At 45.3% G+C, this 23,660-nt stretch overlaps 1 protein-coding gene and 1 pseudogene across 1 annotated transcript; one reads left to right on the top strand and one right to left on the bottom strand.

Annotated features, from left to right (window-relative positions):
• The window catches only part of LOC143956762 (uncharacterized), a 40,591-nt pseudogene extending 18,351 nt beyond the window's left edge, over window positions 1–22,240 (top strand).
• On the bottom strand, window positions 1,574–4,980 carry LOC143956810 (uncharacterized). Its single transcript, XM_077466983.1, has 2 exons — window positions 4,843–4,980; window positions 1,574–2,858 (listed from the first exon to the last, which is right to left on the bottom strand). The coding sequence occupies exons 1-2, from the start codon at window positions 4,904–4,906 to the stop codon at window positions 1,696–1,698; spliced, it is 1,227 nt and encodes a 408-aa protein (XP_077323109.1). The 5' UTR covers window positions 4,907–4,980; the 3' UTR covers window positions 1,574–1,695.
• Window positions 22,241–23,660: the final 1,420 nt, after the last annotated feature.

The following is a 23,660-nucleotide window of genomic DNA, read 5'->3' as shown; positions in this document are numbered from 1 at the left end:
CAGTCCTTTACAATTTCATACACCACATTCCATAGTTCTTATCATGTTTAACAACCTCAGGTCCTTCCACACCCAGTCACAGATTTCATTTAATATATACCATCATCTTTAACGATTGCCTTTCCGATCAGAAAATATGCGATATATAGAAGTTCATAGAATAAAATTTGATGCCATTAACACAGTTGTAGCTAATAATTAATACAGGGTTTTTTTTCCCTCTTTATTTTTTTGTCCATAGTTTTTTATCCTTAAATCCTTATATCCTTATACTGTATCCTGCATCTCCAGCTTATAATTTCCTTATTACCATCTTCAATTTTGTTTTTGTCTTTCAGTAATTTTCCATTCATACAGTTCCCTCACCCCCTCCACTGTCCACCGGGAGATTCCCGTTCAGATCATCAGGCTCCAATTGCTGTCCAGCTCAGGGGTGAATCTGTTACACTTACTTTCTCCACTGCCGGACTTGCACACCTCCCAGGCTATGAGCAATCCCGCCGGTGCTGGTGCCTATAGCCACGCTCGGTATACGATCTTTCACAGATCTCCGCCCATCTCAGACGTTCTCCGAGTTTGCCCCAAGGTTTCCTGATCACTGCTGATTACTTTCCGAGGGCTTCCGATCGAAGGATCGCGTGGTTACCGGTCCCGTCCCGACCTTAACGTCACAGTATGATGAGACGCTCACCCCGGTCAACTCCAGCTCCTCCTCCTCGGCCAGATAATCTCGGTCCTTGACCCCACAGCACCCCACGGGCTTTCCTCTTCACAACCTCGGCCTCTGGATAATAGGTAGGTAGCGGAGATTAGACTTGCCAAGACCAGTTATGTATCACTTCTGTTTGTGTGCAGTTGCAGTTGCGGATTCAGATCAGGTATATCTAATATATCATCTCACCCACGTCTGTCACCTTACTTAGGACCTAGAGGGTCTCACGAAAGTCTTATGGCCATGCCTAGCGAGTCAAACCAAGCAAAGCAAAGCTCCATATATCCTGAGCTCAAAGGAAAGAGAAACGCCAGATATAGCAGCATCTTGCCTTGCCGAGCCATCTTAGACAGCAGCTCCTCCCCCCTCCATCTCTCTGATGCATGCAGGAAATCCCTGTATGAGATAAAATATGGACAACATTCATCACAGCTGGGTGAATTCTTCTCATATTCATTCAACAATAACAAAAAAATGAGAACACTGAGTGTTTGCAAAGCTTACATCACATATCAATGAAAGGCAATGACTCCATTTTTATATTTCAGTTATTTTATTGGAAGTTCTCATATTGAACAATCAGTTACAAAATACAAAGTGTTAAAAAATGACAAGTGACATTGTCCATCCTTGTTTATATAGACATATCACATTGACATGGAGGGATAAAACACAATATAAGTGGGATATTTGTGAGACAAGTCCTCCCTGTGCACGTGCCAATAATAAAGGATATCCAGGGACCCACACCCCCTTCACACACTCCCCACACATATATCCCCCTGCTTGTTATATGATGAGATCAGCCATGGAGTATATCTGAGGTGTATATCAGGGTGTGATTCTTCCCCACGTGAGACCTGTGATGTCCAGCAACATTCATATAGAAGACATTTCCCGCACTCAAGGCACTAATACACCTCAAGGGTTGTGTGGGATCCCTGATGTGCAGGAAGACAGGACTTCAGTGAGGAACATTTCCCTCACTCAGGACAGGAATACGGCTTCTCCCCCGTGTGAGATCTCTGATGTGTGGAAAGATGGGACTTCCTTGAAAAACATTTCCCACATTCAGGACAGGAATATGGCTTCTCTCCTGTGTGAGATCTCTGATGTGTGAAAAGATCTTGCTTCTGTGAAAAACTTTTCCCACATTCAGGACAGGAATACGGCTTCTCCCCCGTGTGAGATCTCTGATGTGTGGAAAGATTAGCCTTCTGTGAAAAACATTTCCCACACTCAGGACAGGAATACGGCTTCTCCCCCGTGTGAGATCTCTGATGTGTGGAAAGATTGGACTTCACTGAAAAACTTTTCCCGCACTCAGGACAGGAATATGACTTCTCCCCTGTGTGAGATCTCTGATGTGTGGAAAGATGGGACTTCCTTGAAAAACATTTCCCACACTCAGGACAGGAATACGGCTTCTCCCCCGTGTGAGATCTCTGATGTGTGGAAAGACTGGACTTCATTGAAAAACATTTCCCGCACTCAGGACAGGAATATGGCTTCTCCCCTGTGTGAGATCTCTGATGTTTGTAAAGATCAGACTTCACTGAAAAACATTTCCCGCACTCAGGACAGGAATACGGCTTCTCACCCGTGTGAGTTCTCTGATGTGTGGAAAGATGGGACTTCCTTGAAAAACATTTCCCGCACTCAGGACAGGAATACGGCTTCTCCCCCGTGTGAGATCTCTGATGTGTGGAAAGACGGGACCTGTGTGCAAAACATTTCCCACACTCAGAACAGGAATACGGCTTCTCCCCTGTGTGAGATCTCTGATGTGTGGAAAGATGGGACTTCCCTGAAAAACATTTCCCGCACTCAGGACAGGAATACGGCTTCTCTCCTGTATGAGATCTTGTATGCTCATTAAGCTTGGATTTATAATGGAAACACTTCCCACACTCAGTACAGGAAAACCTCTTCTCTGTTGGAAGGACGGCACCGTCCCGCACAGTCTGAGGTTCCTCAGGATCAGAGGAAGACGATGGTCCATCTACACTGTGTGGTGCCGGATGGACATTTGAGGTGGTCGGGTTTTCTCCTGGACTATACTGTATGATGTCCTCATCTTCTACTTCACAGTCTGGAGACAAAGTGAGACAATCCTCTGAGGTTTTCCTCATCTCCCGTCCATCTACTAAAATAGAAATACAAATATTATTACTAGACATCAACTGATTGGTTCCCCTAAACCAGGACTCCGCCCACATCAGGCAGCTTTGTCTCTGAGGATCTTACAATTCCCCCCTCAAGGTAACTAGTAAATGGGTCCTCTGATCTCCTACCAGATCATTTCTTTATTCATGGACCTTAGTCAGAGAGTGAGGACACAACGAGAACTGTCTATTATAGGAGTGACAGTGATGAGGGGATTATAGGACGAGTGTCCCCTCCCCCTCTATCACTCATTGCCATCTTCCCAACACAAGAAGTCCTGAACTCCCTGATTTAGTCATGAATAACAGCGGGGCTGAGCCCCACCAGAGGTCAGAGAGTGAGGATGGGGGGAGAACAACCAAGATGAAGACTGGACTGATCCTGAAGACCCCCATCATTGGGTTATTGACTCCTCCCCCATTATCACTTTCTGTTTAAGGGTCCAAAGTTGGAGGATGTTATCACATTATTATCAATATGTAGAAGTCTGTCCTCCAATCACATCATCAGATATAAAATCAAACCACTATAATCTGATTCCACCCTGAAATGAAATAAGTAATCAGGAAGCTGCTCACATAATACCCAGATATGAGGTATAACAGAATTCCTCCAAAATATGCAGCGCTGGCCCTTTAAATCATATACAAAAAAACGCACCACAGATGAGGTCATCAGGGGCTTGATCACAGATCCGATCCCTGATGTGATGTCAGCACATTGGGCGGAGCACAACAATCTAACGTCATCACGCCCATTGCGGCTGGACCGAGCGCTGAGGAGATACACTGTGCATGTCTACCGATGTGTGTGACAGATATTTCTATGTAATAAAGTGAGAGATGTTATAGATCTATACTATGTGGAGAGTTCTTCTTGTCTCGGGGCTGAGACTATACAGCGGGGGTCAGCAACCTGTAGATCACGACCACGTGACTGGGAGATCTCGGTCTGGGCTTGCTGACCACATGCATTGTCATGGTTGGTGGGTGTCATAGATGGTGGGTGTCGTGGTTGGTGGGTGTCATGGTTGGTGGGTGTCATGGTTGGTGGGTGTCATGGTTGATGGTTGGTGGGTGTCATAGTATGTGGGTGTCGCACCTACCAAGCATAACCCATTCAAGTGAATGATGGCGCTCTGCAAGTGCCCTGCAACCTTGTGCAGTACAGAAAATAAGGGGTTAAAGCAGGCAGCATTGTTGCTTTCTCACCACCTGCTTTAACCCCTTGGACCTTACAGAAGCATGAAGTTGTGGGGCTCCTCCATAATGCCCTTATTTACTTAAATGGGTTATAATTGGCAGGCAGTACACTGCTGCTCCTCTGAAAAGCGATCCAAGTGTGTGTTGACAGGTGGTGAGGAGGTGATATGTTGCCTCCTCACCACCTGATTTACACCCATGATTGCGGTGCAATGCACACTATTGTGACACAGTAGTATGGCAATTAGAGGGATAACTCAGGTTTGAGGAGGTGACACTGGGCAATACTGTGCCTGGTGATCTTTGACTCATCCATGTTGTTCAGGTAGATCTCCACCTCGTTAAGGTTACCTACCTCTGCTATACAGACATATCCCTCCACCCGGCACTGCCAGCAAACAACAGAACTAGTAACCCCGGGAGAATTCCTCTGTCAGAGATCTCGCTAGATCCGGGTATGGGACAGAAGACCGAAGACACAATCCCCAGATGTCTAAGACAAGCAACACCTATAGAGAAAATCAACATTTTGCTGCCAGCTGAACCCCCCGAATCTCCATAAATCCATCCTAGATACATGAACTGTGTCTGCAGCACAGAGAAGGAAGATTATCTGAGAGAAATCCAGGAATACAGGACGGGGAACACAGCTCAGGAAAGTGACCAGGGGATTACAGGCTGATATCACCCAGCCCCCGCCCTACTCTGGACCAATCAGTGAGCAGTATGGGTGGAGGAATGGATTTGGTGTTAATGACCCACCTGTGCTGATCTCTGTAGGAGTGTCCTCCTCTATAAGTGTCCCCGTTATTCCATCCTCCTCCATAGACTGCTGATCATCCCTCACATACCTCTCTTCTTCTTCTGATTTCACCTCAAATTCTATATCGATTGGATCTCCACTCTAAATCAGGAAAATGAGAGAAAATATCATCTGTAAGATAGAAGATTTATTACTGTGACATCACAGATATAAAATCCACACATCTCCATCCATGTTCTAGATGCTCCATCCCACCAACCTTGTAATAATGAGGGATGGTGAGATCTTCCTGTGTGGAATCCCGGGAATACAGAGGATGGTGACATCTCTCTGGGGGGTTCATATAGCTGGATGTCTCCACCATGGTGTCCTGGTACAGATCTTTGTGTTCTTTTAGGAACTTTGACTCCTCCATCACCCCATCCTCCACATCATCCTCTTCTTTTATCTCTTCTTTAACATCAACTTCAGAATCACTGAGCTTTCCACTCTGAATATATAATAAAAATGACATCAATTATAATGTAGTAAGGTCCCGGGCCCCCTTTGGTCTAATGAGACCCTCCAGAGTTAGGCACAGCTGACATCCTTCTATGCAGAGTGGGTTATGAGACATGGTGGGTGCAAGATAAAGTAGATTAATGGGTACCAGACACTTCTTGAATGCCAAGAGATTTATTGTTTCTTGAACAGAGCTGTGGGAGAGAGGGTTAGGGCCAGGACACCCTTAGTAGTTGCAATGTAAATTGGCAGACTCTGAGACTTCTATAGGTAGACAGCGGTGCAGGGAAAGGCATCCAGCAAGACACCACATCTGCATAAGTAAGGAAGCCATCTCCTATGGCAACAGTCTTATAATAGTTTCTAACACAAGTTGTAACAAACTTCTTTACTTCCTCTACAATCTCCTTTTGTAGATCTTCACTCCACTGATCTCCCAGTCTCTCTCACTGGACTTGTTGATCCACCGCCACTGAAACCCCTGAGCTCTTCCAACCTTCTCACTCAGTATATTCCTCAAGAGTCACCCCCGCCTCCCTGCTGGGTCCCTAGCTTGACACTCACAGATACTCCTCAAGTGTCACCTCGCTGGCTGGCTCGGTCCCTGGCTTGACACACAAGGCTTCTCTGCAAGCATCACCTCCGCTGGTTGGGTCCCTGGCTTGAAACCTGCTGAAGTTTCCCAATTCTTCACTGTCCCCGGTTGGTGAGAATGCTGCTCTGGTACTTGCTTCAGCTACTCACATTGGTCCCTTGTAATAAGGTGGAAGGACCCTTAGTGGCGACAGCTTCCCCTCCACCTCCGTCCATGACTGGTTCTCCAGCTGTCAGAATCATCACTTCTGGTTGGACTGCAAGCCGCCATCCCAACCCTATGCTGCTTTCTTATTTCTGGATAGGCCCTCAGACAGCCTAGCAACCAGATGTCCCCGGGATAGGCCTCAGGCTCTTGCCTAGCACCCTGGGGCAGCACAACACACATCCACCCAGACAGCCATCCAGGTGGCACAGAACACCGATCACCTGACCTCACCCAAATAAATAGGCTCTCCCAGCAGGCCAAGGAATTCAAGAAAATGAATGCCCATTGGTTGAGACACCATATCTATTCCTAATTTTTCCTTGCAATGCCCTTGTCTTATCTAATGCCACCAGATACCCGGCCACCTACTGCCAGAAGAGAGAGGTGCAGCAATTCCAGAATTAGGGTGAGATCAATTGACCCCTAACCATAGGTGTGTGCAGCCTATTGCATTAGGGTGTGCACTCCAAAGTTCAAACACACATGAACACCACATGCTGTCACAGGAAGGGTGCTCTGATTATGGGAGACAGTTGATTGAGAGCATATTACGGTACACCCTAAATACGGATGTAATGTGTTCCTAAGGTTGAACCTAGACTTTAATATAATGGGGGCATTTACACTGACCACTGGCACCCTCAACCACCCACATGGTGCTGCTCCTGGATAATGCTAATGCACATGATGTGATTAGGATGTGCCCAGACACACCCGGCACACCCTGTGTGCACGCCTATGCCCCTAACAATTGGCCATGGCATCTATCACTCGGTAAATACATTTAGGAGCAACCCTGCCTAAACATCAGGGTGCTACATCCTCCCCCTGCCTAGGAAACTACATCTTGTAGTTTTGCAGAAAAAAATAATAATTTGAGCCCTCAAGCCTGAGAGTGAATGTCCTGGCAAAAGCTGGGATGGGTGGGGAAACAAGGAAAGGAATAATAATAAAAGTAATACAAGGGGCGTACCACATGAAATAAACATATGTAACATATACATAAGTGAATGGTAGTTCACACAAGGCAGATAAATATCAGACATTATGTACAATTTATGTGTGGTATACCACCCAAACAATTGAGGGAAATATAAACATCAGCCTTATATCCTAACTATCTATCTAATATATACAATAATAAAGAGCATGAATAGTTATCATTAGGGATGAGCCAAACACCCCCCACCCCCGGTTCAGTTCGCACCAGAACTTGCGAACAGGCAAAAGTCTATGGGACACGAACATGAGAAATTGAAAGTGCTCATTTTAAAGGCTTATATTCAAGCTATTGTCATAAAAAGTGTTTGGGGACCCGGGTCCTGCCCTGCAAAAAAGTTTTAAAAATGTCAGTTTTTTTCGGGGGCAGTGATTTTAATAATGTTTAAAGTGAAACAATAAAACTTTAAATATTGTGCCTGGGGTCCCCTTAGTCTGCCTGTAAAGTAGGGCATCTTTCCCGTGTTTACAAAGGAAAAATTTGAATTATAAGTTGCTTGTGGCTGTAATGTATTATCGGAAATATCCATAAAAATCATTAAAATAAAATGGCGTGGGGGTCCCCCCCCCCCCCGGCAATCCATTACCAGACCCTTACGGTCTGGTATGGATTTTAAGGGGAACCCTGCCCCAAAATAAAAATAAAATGGCGTGGGGGTCCCCCCAAAATCCATACCAGACCCTTATCCGAGCATGCAACCTGGCAGGCTGCAGGAAAAAGGGGAGGGACGAGAGAGCGCCCCCGCTCCTGAACCATACCAGGACACATGCCCTCAACATGCAGAGGGTTTCTTGGGGTCCCCCCAAAACACCTTGTTCCCATATTGGGCCTCATCTCCAAAACCCTTGGCCAATGGTTGTGGGGGCCTGTGGTGAGGGAAAGTAGACGGGGAAGTGAGGGGGAGGGAAGTAGACAGGGAAGTGGTGGAAGAGGGAAGTAGATGGGAAAGAGGGGGGAGAGGGAAGTAGATGGGAAAGTGGGGGGGAGGGAAGTAGATCAGGAAGTGGAGGGAGAGAGAACTAGATAGGGAAAAAGAGGGATACATTCCTGTTATTTGTGGACAGTGTGTGTGTGGGGGGGGGGGGATGTCTGCTATTAATATCAGTTGATTTAAAAAAAAAATTGTGTCCACGGGGGAAATGATGGGCATTAGTGATTCGTAGGAAAAAGGGGGAAGGAGCAAGGGGGATAAGAGGTTCTCAATAGAGAGGCAGTAGGCACTGCTGCTCAGTGGCTGGACAGGGGGAAGTGGGGGGTAGGACGGTAACTGGGGGGGCAGAAGTGTGGAAAATGGACAATAAAGGGACAGAGGGGAGGTGAAGTGGGGAAGGGGCAGTCGGGAGGACAGAGGGCTGCACAGGAGAAATTGAGTGACAGGGGTTGGATAGGGGCAGCGGGGTTAACTGGGAGGCAGTGGAGAAACAAGGAGCTTAACAGGAAAGCAGTGGAGGATGGGAAGGTAGTGGTGCTCAGTGGGAGATGAATACCTGGCTCATGGTGTCCTGGTCTGGAGGTTGATGTGAAGCTCCTCTGATGAGTCTTCTATAGTTGGGGTCCTCTCGGATGGTCCCTCTTGGCTCCTCTGATGAGTCTTCTATGGTTGGGGTCCTCTCGGATGGTCCCTCTTGGCTCCTCTGATAAGTCTTCTATGGTTGGGGTCCTCTCGGATGGTCTCTCTTGGCTCCTCTGATGAGTCTTCTATGGTTGGGGTCCTCTCGGATGGTCTCTCTTGGCTCCTCTGATGAGTCTTCTATAGTTGGGGTCCTCTCGGATGGTCCCTCTTGGTTCCTCTGATGAGTCTTCTATGGTCGGGTGACTTCTGACTGGAGATGAAGGGGGAAATCTCTCCCAACTCTCGGCTCCTCTTCCTCCTGCTCAAAAGTTGTCCACAATCAGGGGAAAGTTCTCCTTAAAGTGTCTTTCCACCTTGTGGGGGTCCTAGGCCTGCAATGTGCAGACTGTAGACATGAAGCTGGTTCTGCTCTGACCTGTGTGAGGATCTTCTCTGTCTCTCCTCCGTGTCCCCGATGGAAGATGGAGGCTTCTTGTCTTGGCTGAGAGCTGTGAGGGACGTTCTTTGTCTGCACTACAGATCTGACTTCCTCACAGGGAGCCCCTCCCCCACAGATGGCCTGGGGCCATGCTGACTACAATCACAGTGCGGGGGAGGGGGTTTCACAAAGAGGACCCCTCCCTCCATTCTCTGGGATGACACTATAGTTGGATAAATATAGAGAGAAACAAGAATGTAACTGTGCTGGCAAAAAAGGAAAGAAGCTATGGAGAGCAGCAGCAATACAGCGCGATAACACAGAAAATACCCATAAAATCAAAAAAAGCTGCACTATAAAAATTAAAATTAAAATTAAAAAATGAAATGAAATAAAAATATTCCATATACTGTGCCAAACCAATTGTATCCAAAATCGTAGTCACAGGTATATAAAGATGTATTAAAGTCTCTGATTAATGAAGAGCGCAGTGCACATGCATGAAATCCAAAAGTGTGCCGATCACCATAGAAGAAGATTGTGATTACCAAATAACAAGCATTTAAAAGCGATTGGCTAAACCCAGCCGAGGGCCTCTAAGCTTGCAGATGTCCACACCTCGGATCAGGGCCACATACACCTAAGAGCTGCGTCCACCAAACAAGGTCCATACGCCGTCATAAATGGCTCCGGAAAGAGAGAGGGACTACCATAGCGGAACACCTTCCAAATATTTTCTACATTTATTCTTAAAATTTGCACTTACAAAAGCTGATCGGTAAAATGCGCTTTCAGCGAAAATGGCGGCCGGCATACACACGGAGCCCGTCCTCCTATTCGGATGGCGTGGTGACGTCCAGTGTGGTGATCACAATCTACTTCTATGGTGATCGGCACACTTTTGGATTTCATGCATGTGCACTGCGCTCTTCATTAATCAGAGACTTTAATACATCTTTATATACCTGTGACTACGATTTTGGATACAATTGGTTTGGCACAGTATATGGAATATTTTTATTTCATTTCATTTTTAATTTTTATTTTTACAGCGCAGCTTTTTTTGATTTTATAGTTAGACATGTGCAAAAGGAAAAAATTTGTTTAGTTTCGTTTCGTTTTAATTCGTTAATTCATTAATTTTGTTTAGTTATATTCGTTAACTTCCTTAAATTAGTTTTCGGATTTCATTTAGTTTTCTACCGAATTCAAAAAATCGGCCCCATTCGAAAATATTTCTACCGGATTCGAAATGATTTCAACATGATTCGACATTATTTCAACTGCATTCGAAAATATTTTGTGACCCGACTTTAGGGCCATGTATCTCGGGGTCACTTGGTGCTAGAAACTCCAAATTTGGATATGTTGTAGTGCTAGTACGATTGTGTTTGCATTCCAAATTTGAAGTGTCTAGCACCAAGTGACCCCGAGATACATGGCCCTAAAATCAGATCACAAAATATTTTCGAATGCGGTTGAAATAATTTTGAATCATGTCAAATTCATTCAAATTCATTCGTTATATTTCTTTAGTATTCGTTGTAATTTGTTATTCTTTTATTCAGACATTCGGATGCATCCGAATGTCCGAAAGATGCAAAATTCCGCCAAATTTCGATTTGTTACGAAACTAATTGCACAAGCCTATTTATAGTTGGATAAATGGTTCTATATTTAGGATGTATCCGGTCTATAAACCAGAGGCTCTGAATGGACAGTTGGATAAATTGATCATTTGTGTGGGGGAGGGGGGGGTGATCTATAGGGAGTGTATGAAGGAGGGAAGTGACATGTGAGGTTATTTGTTGGAATCTGTTTGCACAGGGAAAGCAGACAAGTTGTTATAAGTTTTTTGTTAAATGGAGAGCTGTGTATGGGGGAGGGGTGAGAAGTCTGGGAGGGCTGTGTATGGGGGAGGGGTGAGAAGTTGGGGAGGGCTGTGTATGGGGGAGGGGTGAGAAGTCGGGGAGGGATGTGTATGGGGGAGGGCTGTGTATGGAGGAGTGGAGGGCGGTGTATGGGGTTGGGCTGTGTATGAGGGAGGGCGGTGTATGGGGTTGGGCTGTGTATGGGGAGGGATATGTATGGGGTTGTGCTGTGTATGGGGGATGGACAGTTACATGTAATGAGAAGTACAGACACTCTCTCTAATATTAGAGGACAGGATTGGACAATTCCAGTAGAGGGGGAGGGGAGGGGAGGTAACATTGGGGCTCAGTCACAGCACACAGCCCATGTTATTGTGTGTATAATGCGTGTTCTCTGGTGTGCAGTGTGGGGGCGCTGTTGTGCGGTGTAATGAGGTGTTAGGCTCTCCTCTATAGAATTCTATGGGCTCTTTGTAATATTATACAAGGTGTGGGAACGCTCGGCACAAACAATACAACCTCACATTGTTTTTTGTGATGGTGACGGAAGCCATAGAACATCGGGAACATCGCCTTGTTCAGCTGCCCATACACTCGTACAATCTCCTTCCAATCTTTTCATTGGAAGATCCTTCCCTCCATTCTCTTCTGGTTAGTGGAGGGAAATGGAAGTGTGTGATGGCGGTGATGAGGAAATTGGAAGGAGTCGGATGTAAAATGTTTCTGGAATGAAGACATTTCTAGCAGTGAATGAGATTTCATTCCGGAAAGTCCATCATTCCAAACACACGGGACATTCCAAGCACAAAGGACATTCACCATGGGAGTCATTGAATGTACTGATGAGAATTGTCATATGGAAGTTTGTACGGACGTTCATTTGAAAATCTCCTCGTGTATGGCCAGATTAATTGTTGGTGTGAATGAGCCCTAAAGGTGACCATACACTATACAATCTGATTATACAATCTCCTTTCCATCATCTACATAGTACAAGGATCGGCCCGATCCCATACACACTGAATGGAAGGTTTGGGTGTTTCCTCCTATTACATTGTTTTGGAAACATTAAAAGAAATAGAATTCTGTTCCAGAATCCCCCAATATGTACCTTGTCACCCCCTCCTATGTTCCCTGCACTGCCCCTCCCCCATAGTGACTGGACATTGCTCCCCATGATCCCCCTCAAAATAGTGACCCCAAATTGTTCCCATCGGTTCCTCTTTCTTTTTCCAGAAGTGACCCCACATTGTCCTCCATAGTTCCTCCCTCCATTATGATGACCCCACATTGTGACACTACACTGCCCCCTATGGTCTCCTCTTCTATCCTCCCCTCCGCTCACATTGACCATTCTTCCCATGAGGCCCAAAATTACCTAGGCCATGGTCCTCTCTCCTCCCCTCTTAGTGACATCACATTACCCCCCATGGTTCCTCTCCCCCCTCTTAGTGACAGAGGGGAGGGGTGTTTTCAGTGGGGGAGGGGGTGTCCTCAATGCAGAAAAAGAGGGGGTGTTCTCTGTGAAGAATGGGAAGGGGGTTCCCTCAGTGGTGGGGAGGGGAAGTCATCGGTGCAGGAAGGGAGAGGGTGTCCTCATTGGATGGGGAGGGGCGTCCTCCTAATTTTGAATCATTATTGGTTCAGTTATCATTATTGATATGACAAGGGGAGGGACAAGGCTCACAGAACAGAGATTGTACAATCAGATTGGAATGTATATGGACGTCCTTATCCTGGACATAGAGGAGTATTTTTATTTTTTTATTCAAACAGTGGGTAGAATGTACATTTCCCACACATTGGAGGGGGATGGGGGAATCCTCCCGCTGTGCTATTGTGTTCTGACAGTGGAGACCCTCCCCCACCATCAGAATACAATGATCGGTGTTGCCACCTATAGCCGGTGGTGTTGATCATTCAGGTAAAACCTGACAGACTGGTTGTACACAAATCGATCAATAGACTGACCTGTGTACAACCAGCAAGCCAATACATGGATCAAAACCCATCCAATCCCTTCCGAATCACTTATTGTACCTCTGTGCAGCCTGTGTCCCCTCCCCCACACCACCATTATGTAAATGTACATTATACCGCGCATGCAGAAGATGGAGCGTGTGATGTCATGTGCCTCGTCTCACACATGCCTCGTACAACATTCCTTTCATCTCCTCCAAGATCTCCGGGAGAAAGTTTTCCCCAAGAAATGAGTGTCATGGCGTCCAGCACATGTAGAAGATGAAGTGTATGAGGTGATCCCCCGGTGGGTGCAATATGAGAGTCCTGAGAGATGTGAGAGCTCAGCTCCGGATCTCTCTGAAGACACCAGTGTGATCAGCGGAGGAAGGAAGAGGACACAAGAAAGGCAAAGCTCCTCATACACTAGGAGATTATTGAAGGAGAATTTGGAGAAATCTTCTCACTACATTCCATGGATTGATGAATGGCGCTCAGAAGGAGTTCAACATTTCATTTCCTTTTATCATCTCATTTTGGAATGAATGGAATTTACTGAATGAAAACCACATTCACTGCTAGAAATTCATTCCTTGGAGAAAAATTCCCCATCCTGCTCCTCCCAATCTTCTCCTCACTACACTCAATAATCAACATTGATTTCCCTCCAATAACCAGAAGAACATCCAACAAACCTTCTTCATATGACCAATCTGGAATGAGATTCTATTGTGTCATCCCAGAGAATGGAGGGAGGGGTCCTCTTTGTGAATCCCCCTCCCCCTCCCTGAGTTTGTAGTCAGGGTGGCCCCAGGGCATCTGTGGAGGAGGGACCCCCTGTGAGGAAGCTGGCTCACAAAGAAATTGGAGGAGTCTCTCTAGATCCGTAGTGCAGACACAGAACGGCCCTCACACCTCTCAGCCAGGACAAGAATCCTCCATCTTCCATCGGGGACACAGAGAACTTTCCCCTGATTGTGGAGACTTGTGAGCAGAAGGAAGCCGAGAGTTGGGAGAGATTTCCCCCTTCATGTCCAGTCACCGTGCTGGGAAGAGTCAGAAGTCACCCGACCATAGAAGACTCATCAGAGGAGCCAAGAGGGACCATCCGAGAGGACCCCAACCATAGAAGACTCATCAGAGGAGCCAAGAGGGACCATCCGAGAGGACCCCAACCATAGAAGACTCATCAGAGGAGCCAAGAGGAACCATCCAAGAGAACCCCAACCATAGAAGACTCATCAGAGGAACCAAGAGGGACCATCCGAGAGGACCCCAACCATAGAAGATTCATCAGAGGAGCCAAGAGGAACCATCCGAGAGGACCCCAACCATAGAAGACTCATCAGAGAAGCCAAGAGGGACCATCCGAGAGGACCCCAACCATAGAAGACTCATCAGAGAAGCCAAGAGGGACCATCCGAGAGGACCCCAACCATAGAAGACTCATCAGAGGAGCTCCATATCAACCCCTTGAACAGGACATCAGCCAGGTATTAATTTCCCAATTCACCCTACTGCACCCCATCCACTCATCTGTTTCCCCACTGCCCCTTGCCCACACCTCTGCCCCCCTACTGCCCCCCTGTCCCCAATCTACCCCTGTGTCCCCCCACTGCCCCCTGTCAAGCCCTTTTGTCTCCCCCACTGCCCCTATCTACCCCTCTGTACCTCTGCCTACATCCTTGTCTCTCTACTGCCCCTTGTCCTCCCATGTGTCCCCCTACTGCCCCTTTGTCTTCCCATGTGTCTCCCTACTGCCCCCTTGTTCTCCCATGTGTCTCCCTACTGCCCCCTTATCCTCCCACGTGTCTCCCTACTGCCCCCTTGTCCTCCCACATGTCCCCCTACTGCCCCATGTCCCCCCATGTGTCCCTCTACTGCCCCCTGTCCTCCCATGTGTCCCCCTACTGCCCCTGTCCTCTCATGTGTCCCCCTACTGCCCCCTGTCCTCCCATTTGTCCACCTACTGCTCCCTGTCTTCCCATATGTCCCCCTACTGCCCCCTGTCCTCCCATGTGTCCCCCTACTGCCCCATGTCCTCCCATTTATCCCCCTACTGTCCCTGTCCTCTCATCTGTCCCCCTACTGCCCCCTGTCCTCCCATTTGTCCACCTACTGCCACCTGTCCTCCCATATGTCCCCCTACTGCCCCCTTTCCTCCCATGTGTCCCCCTACTGCCCCTTGTCCTTCTATGTGTTCCCCTACTGGCTCCTGTCCACCCCTCTGTCTCCCTGCTGCCCCCCTCTCCACCCCTCTGTACCCTCACTGCCCACCATCCCACCACTGAGAACCAGTCCAGTACCACTTGTTTCTTCACTAAGCACCTCTTTCCCCCTTGCTCCTCACTAAGCACCTCTAGTCGCCCTTTTCACACTAAGCACCAATGCCCAACATTTCCTCTCAGTGATCACCTTTTTTTTAAATCATCTGATAACAATAGAAGGTATCCCCCCACAATGACCATGGACAGTGGCCATTTTTTCATCTCACCTACCTCTCACTGCCCCCCACTTCTTTATTCCCCAACTGACTCCCCATTTTGCATCTAATTCTCTCCCCCTCACTTTTCCATCTACCTCCCCCCCTCACTTTCCCTTCTACTTCTCTCTCCCCCAGCTGCCTCCCTGTTCACCCCCTTCCCTCACTGCCCCCCATGTTGTGTGTCTGGTGTAGGGGTATACATAGATAGTGGGAAGAGTGAGTAACACAAGGATTCTAGCTTGTAGGGGAGTCTGAGGAACCCTAGAAGTGTGTGCTGATTACTAGACTGCTCTAGTCTGTGTGATCAGCCAGTTAGATATGGGCGGAGTCTCCCTCTAGTGCTGGGCAGAGGTATTGCAGGCTTTGCCAAGTCTATCACAGCTGGTATTACTGACTAACAATGATTTCCCTCTCCTTCCCTCCCCCACCATACAAGGTCCTCTCCTGGTTTTCTAATTCCCGTGGCTTCCATCCTTGTCATGTGTGTGGCAGTGGTGGGAGAATAGTGTGTGTGTGCTGTTATACAGCTGATACTCCTGTCTGGGCTGGGAATTTGGGGTTCTCCTGACAATCTGCCAGCATGCTGGGTGATTTCTGTGGATATACAACAGAAGGTGATACCCCATGTGTTGTCTGACCCCCCACATCCCTGTACCCCGATACCATAGTCTGTAACAACAGATGGTGTTTTTTCCCTTCTAGTGACCACTGTGGTTTTATGCCTCTTAGAAGTGCTTATAGTTTCTCTGTAATAGAAGTAATATTTCCTTGTCTGTAGCAAAGCTGTTGCGGTTATTTCTTTGTACATTTATAATCCTTTTTTTTCACCTGCAGTGTGTTTTGTGTTTCATTGCTGACTAGCTAGTTTCATAATATTGATATTATTTATTAACCACTTGCCTACTGGGCACTTAAATCCCCCTCCGGCCCAGACCAATATTCAGCTTTCGGTGCTCTCACAATTTGAATGACAATTACTCAGTCATACAACACTGTACCCAAATGAATTTTTTGTACTTTTTTTTTCCACAAATAGAACTTTCATTTGATGGTATTTGATCACCTCTGGGTTTTTTATTTTTTGCGCTATAAATGAAAAAAAAGATTTTTCTTCATAAATTTTGGCCACTATTTATACCACTACATGTCTTTGGTAAAAATAACCCAAATTAGTGGATATTATTTGGTCTTTGTGAAAGTTAGAGAGTCCACAAGCTGTGGTGCAAATCATACAAAATTGATCACATCTGATGTACTGGTGGCCGATCTCATTTCTTTTGACCCGAACAAGCCAGGAAAGTACAAATACCCCCCAAATGACCCCTTTTTCAAAAGTAGACATTCCAAGGTATTTAGTAAGAGGCATGGTGAGGTTTTTGATGTTGCAATTTTTTCCCACAATTCTTTGCAAAATTAAGATTATTATTATTTTTTTCCCACAAAATTGTCATTGTAATAGGTTATTTCTCTCACATGGCATGTGTATACCACAAATGACACCCCAAAATAAATTCTGCTACTCCTCCTGAGTATTACGATAACAAATGTGTGGGACTTTTTCACAGCCTGGCCACTTAGAGAGGCCCAACATGCAGGGAGCGCCGTCATGTGTTCTAGGAGTATAAATTACACATCTAAATTGTTGACTACCTATTACACTTTTGAAGGCCCTGGAGCACCAGGACAATGACACGTGGCACTGATGTGGCCCTGATGACAGATGGCACTGATGAGACGTGACACTGATGAGACGTGACACTGATGGGCCACTGATGACAGATGCCACTAATACGGGGCACCGATGACACGTGACACTGATGACAGATGTCACTAATACGTGGCACTGATGACACGTGACACTGATGACAGATGGCAATGATACGTGGCATTGATGACATGTGACACTGATAATAGATGGCACGTGACACTGACACGTGGCACTGATGACAAATGGCACTGACACATGGCACTGATGACAGATGGCACTTATACGTGGCACTGATGACTGATGGCACTTATTCGTGGCACTGGGGACAGATGGCACTGGGGACAGGTGGCACTGACAACAGGTGGCACTGGGGGCAGATGGCACTGGGGGCAGATGGCACTGGGGGCAGATAGCAGTTTATTTTACTTTTTTTGTAACTTATGGCTGCTGCAGCCATTCACCTCTCCCTCCTTGCATGCTGTCTCTGTGTGATGAGGGAGAGCAGCGCTGAGAGATGATCTCATATGTTTACATATGAGATCATCTCTCATTGGACACGCCGATCACGCTGTAAATGGCTGCTGTGATTGGCCGTTTACAGCGATCTGCACAGAACTTCCCCGATGCATGCTCTCAGGAGTGCGCATTGCAGAAGTAAATAGGAGGACGTCCAGGGAAGGCCTCCCAGCAGGTAGCGTTCGCACTGTATCCGTCTTTCGGCTATAGCACGGGCGGGAAGTGGTTAATAATGTCTGTATTATTATTTGTGTAAACATCCCTAATTTTCTTATATTTCTGTATCACCATCCAGTGGTTATTATGCATTTTATTTCAGCCAGGGAAAAAAAACACATAATGGCCCCTAGGTGGCACTGATCATATAGGAACTACATATCCATATCAGAGAAAATGCAGCAATTTTCATTCTAAATGTGAGGATAATTGTCACAATGAAGATTTTATACACAGACCTCTATAAGGAGGAGATAGAGAAACAAATTCATCAAATGTGTTTCACATGAACATTGCCTTCTTGGCTGTGTTTCTCTCCTTACTATGATAAATCTTCTTATACGTTAAAATTAATTTGTACAATAGATTAACAATATGCCATTTTAACCACATCCAGCCGGCCTATAGAAAAATCTCGGCCGGGTGGTGGCTCCCCCATTCTGACTGGATGTCATATGATGTCCGGCAAAACAAGCCATTTATGCAGCCCGATCGGTAGTGCAGGGTGTCGCTCCAACACACCACATCTCCAATCACAGTAAAGATCCTATGACATAGCCTCTATTCCAGCCTTTCTCAACCTTTTCAACACAGAGGAACCCTTGAAATAGTTCTCTGGTCTAGGGGAACCCCTGCTAAAAATTAGAAATCTACAACTCATGATAAATTAGTGTGATGGTCAGTGGGAAGAATGATCCTTACACTTGTGGTCATTGGGAAGAATTACCTCCTTACAGATAGCTAACAAGATCAATTGTGTGAGTGGGAACTTACCTGAGAGGCAGAAATTGCCCAATGCTGAAGGAACCCCTAGCAACCCCTGGAGGAACCCTAGGGTTCCACAGAACCCTGGTTGAGAATCACTGCTCTAGACCTTGTGATCACAGCTGACCACAGCACTACTATGAAGTGCCTATTATCTGCTTTCCTCTATTCACACTGACAGGGCATGAGTAGAGGAGAGATAATAAGCAGCTCTCCTGATGGAGATCTGCACTGATAATCAGTGCAGCCCCTTTAGCGATGCCCACTAGTGCCCACCTGTGATGCCAATCAGTGCCTATTAGGGATGCCAATCAGTGTTCATTAGGGATGCCAATCAGTGCTGTCAGTGCCTCCTCCTCAGTGTTGCCAATTAGTGCCACCTATAGATGCCCATTAGTGCCCAACAGTGCTGGCTATCAGTGCCCATCAGTGCTGCATATCAGTGTCACCTAATAGTGCCCATCAGTCCTGTATATTAGTGCCTCATCATCAGTGCACATCAGTGAAGGAGAAAACATATTTACAAAAGTCTATGACAGAAACAAAGAAAAACATTTTTTTACATTGTTTTGTTTATTTATTTATTTGTTTAGCAAAAAATAAAAACCCATTGGTGATCACATATCATCATAAAGCTCTATTTGTGGGAAAAAAATATAAAAAATGTCATATGAGTACAGTGTTACATGACGGTGCAATTGTCATTCAAAGTGTGACATCGCTGGAAGCTGAAAATTGGCCTGGGCAGGAGGGGGGTGTGCCCGATATTGAAGTGATAAAGTGGAAGCCTAGCCTCTCACTCCTGCAGCTGGAGGTCCCATGTCCCAAGAGAGTGAACCCCTTCCCCGACCGTTCTATTTATCTGCTTACCCAGAATTATTTTTCTCTCCAGCCAGCTGGAACTTGTAGTTTGCAGCAGCATTAGGTCCATTGAAATTCCAGATTTCCAGACTACATGTCCCACAATCCCCTGCTTTCAGGATAGGATAGGATGTATAGGATTCTCTCCCTCTGCATTCAGGAAGTGATGCAATAGTACCCATGTTGAGTACTAGGGTAAAGAAACTCAATGCAATCTTTGGTAAGGAATGTCCCACAGTGGCAGAAGCAACAATATTCTGAAGTCCTGGGATGAGGAGTGTGGTATGAGGAGCCTGGAATGAGGAGTGTGGTATGAGGAGCCTGGAATGAGGAGTGTGGTATGAGGAGCCTGGAATGAGGAGTGTGGTATGAGGAGCCTGGAATGAGGAGTGTGGTATGAGGAGCCTGGAATGAGGAGTGTGGTATGAGGAGCCTGGAATGAGGAGTGTGTCTCTCCTTTTCTTACCACTATTCCAAAGTCCAAAAAGTTTAACTATTGCTACATCTAAGGAGCCTTGGATGAGAACTTGATGCACACTGTAGACTTACTATTTATTATGTTGATAACCTTGCCTTCTTTTGTTACCACTATTTAGAAGTCCAAGACATTTACTACAAGTTTGCTACATTTATATTTAAACTTTAAATTAAGATCATCTGATGACTCCACAAAATTATTAAATTCACTGGCAGGTCTGATCCAAAAGGGAAAAATATCATCTATGTACCTGTGCCAAAAAAGTACCTGGCAGTTACATAGACATACTGTATGTGTATCCTCATCATGTGGCATTTTCACCTTCATTCTCTTATTTTTTTTTTAGTAATCCAACTAGGAATTCTTCTAGTAGGTCATATGGGGCGCTCTCCTCATCCCATGCAGGAAGCCTATGTGATAAAAACAAACAGCAGCTTCATCAGATCCCTATAGTTCCCATATCACAGGTCTGAAAATGTTGCCCTTTAAAACACGGCTTGCAGCGTTTGCACCCACAGCAAGCTCCATGAGTAGGATAACGTGTCCCGTGGACTCAATGTCAGCGGGGATAACCGCAATCGTCTCACAGAGAGAAAGATCGGGGAAATGCTAATGTAAACAAGCATTTCCACGTTCAGCCTAGTGACACTGTCACTGATCACAGCTCCCTGTAATCAGGAGCGGTGGTCAGTGACATGTCACATGTAGCCACACCCCTCCACAGCTATAATCACTCCCTAGGACACACGTAACCCCTTAACTGCCCCCTAGTGGTTAACCCCTTCACTGTCAGTGTCATTTGTACAGGAGTCAATGCATTCGTATAGCATTAATTGCTGTATAAATGACAATGGTCCCAAAAAATGTGTCAAAAATGTCCGATGTGTCCACCATAATGTCACAGTCATGATAAAAATCGATGATCGCCACTATTACTAGTAAAGAAAAAAAATAAAAATGGCATAAAATTATGCCCTATTTTGTAGACGCTATAACTTTTGTACAAACAAATCAATAAACGCTTATTGCGATTTTCTTTACCAATAATATGTAGAATACGTATCGGCCTAAACTGAGGAAAAAAAAAATTATATATATTTTTGGGGGATATTTATTTTAGCAAAAAGTAAAAAATATTGTATTTTTTTCAAAATTGTCGCTCTTTTTTTGTTTATAGCGCAAAAAATAAAAACCTCAGAAGTGATCAAATACCACAAAAGAAAGCTGTATTTGTGGGAAAAAGGGATGCCAATTGTCAGTTGATGTCCTTGTCAGTTAAAGCGACGCAGTGCCGAATTGCAAAAAGTACTCTGGTCTATGGCCAGCCATATGGTCCGGGGCTTAAGTGGTGAATAAGATCACCAAAGAGAAAACAGCTTAAATGTAGATATATTTATAGAAATCTGGCTTTTAAATATTTTTTTTTATTTTTTTTTGGTGGATTGATGAACAAAGTTTTTGGTCAAGGTGGTCTTCCTGAGCATAACTGAGTCACCTTGGTGATGAGCCATATGAGTGTTCTGACTGAAAGGCTTTATTACAGATCACTGGAGGAATCACACAGGACACAAGCCGTATCAGTAATCTAAATGTCATAACTGTTTTGGATAATCTTCATCATTGATCCAGCTTTTCAGTGTTCCTGAGGAGACAAAGCCTTTAGAACAAAGTCAGATAATATCAGATACAGGATGGTTGGCACCGGAGAGAGGCAATTTGCATGTTCTTATTGCAAAAAAACTTTTACAGCAGAGCAAAATCTTATACAACACCAGATGATTCACACTGAAGGGAAACCTTATCAATGTTCTGAATGTGACAAAGCTTTCACAGAAAAGCATAGTCTTACAATACACCAGAGGGGTCATACTGGAGAGAAGCCATATCAGTGTTCTGAATGTGGAAAAGCTTTTACATCAAAGTCACACCTTATCAGCCACCAGAGAGTTCACACTGGAGAGAAGCCATATTAGTGTTCCGAATGTGGCAAAGCTTTTACATTGAAGTCAACCCTTATTGGACACCAGAGGGTTCATACTGGAGAGAAGCCATATAAGTTTTTTTGAATGTGGGAAATCTTTTACATCAAAGTCAGAGCTTATCAGACACCAGAGGGTCCATGCTGGAGAGAAGCCTTATCAGTGTTCTGAATGTGGCAAAGCTTTTATATCAAAGTCAGAGTTTATCAACCACCAGAAGATTCACAGCCTTCAGCTCCAGTATAAGGGAGATGTTAACAGGTAGCAGCTAAGTTGCAATGAAAAGGCTTGTGAAAAAGATCATCAGTTTTATCCCTCACATCATCACACAAGTTGGTATGAAATTAAAAATATATAATGTTAAAATCTGTGAGCAAATAGGAATGGAATGGACAGATGTATTGAGTTTAGCTCTTATGTCCATCAGGCACACACCTAGAAAGCCTTAGATCATTTTATCTTTTGAGTTATTTTTTGGACAACCAATCACTGAATTGTGTTTTCTCCATGATTCTCATCTTTCTCTTGTTTATGGAGCTTTGACTGAACATATATTACATTATAATCATTCTCTAATCCAGGGGGATTATACCTTATTTTTTTCTGGACAAATTGGGCTTCCATTTGGTGGTAAATGGTTATGGATTTCTCCAGATTTTTTTTATATATATCAAAGGAAAACTGGCCCAAAATATTAAAAAATAATCATGTTTTTAACCACTTGCAGACCGGACCATTTTGCTGGTCAAAGACCAGACCACTTTTTGCGATTTGGCACTGCTTCGCTTTAACTGACAATTGCGCGGTCGTGCGATGTGGCTCCCAAACAAAATTGACGTCCTTTTTTTTCCACAAATAGAGCTTTCTTTTGGTGGTATTTGATCACCCCTGCGGTTTTTATTTTTTGCGCTATAAACAAAAATAGAGCGACAATTTTGAAAAAAAACGCATTATTTTTTACTTTTTGTTATAATAAATATCCCCCAAAAATATATAAAAAAACATTTTTTTCCCTCAGTTTAGGCCGATACGTATTCTTCTACATATTTTTGGTAAAAAAATCGCAATAAGCGATTATTGATTGGTTTGCGCAAAAGTTATAGCGTTTACAAAATAGGGATAGTTTTCTAGCATTTTTATTAATAATTTTTTATTATTTTTTTACTAGTAATGGCGGCGATCAGTGATTTTTAATGTGACTGCAACATTGTGGGGGACCCATCGGACATTTTTGACACATTTTTGGGACCATTGTCATTTATACAGTAATCACTGCTATATAAATGCAGTGATTCCTGTGTAAATGACACTGGCAGTGAAGGGGTTAACCAGTGGGTGGCAGTGTAGGGGTTAAGTGTTCCTAAGGGTGTGTTACTAACTGTGGGGGGTTGGGCTTTCATTTAGTGAACACTGATCTCTGCTCCAATCACATGGAGCAGAGATCAGCGTCACTAGTTGCTAGGCAGAATGGAGAAATGCTGTTTACACGGCATTTCCTCCATTCGGCCGCTCCGTGAGACGATCGCGGGGATGCCCGCAGCGATCGAGTCCGCAGATCCCGCGACCAGACTCACGGGGGTCCCGACCAGCGCGGGAGCGTGCTGCCGGCGGCGCACTCCCGACGGCAGGGTGGCATTGAATATTGGACGTACCTGTATGCCAATATGCCTGCCCGCGCCATTCTG

The sequence above is a fragment of the Lithobates pipiens genome, unplaced genomic scaffold (assembly GCF_037356315.1).
Source record: "Lithobates pipiens isolate NorthernLeopardFrog02 unplaced genomic scaffold, aLitPip1_a1.2 Scaffold_41, whole genome shotgun sequence".
Lineage (NCBI taxonomy): Eukaryota > Metazoa > Chordata > Amphibia > Anura > Ranidae > Lithobates > Lithobates pipiens.
Note: the sequence above shows the minus strand (reverse complement) of the source record. Positions and strands in the feature narration are given on the sequence as shown.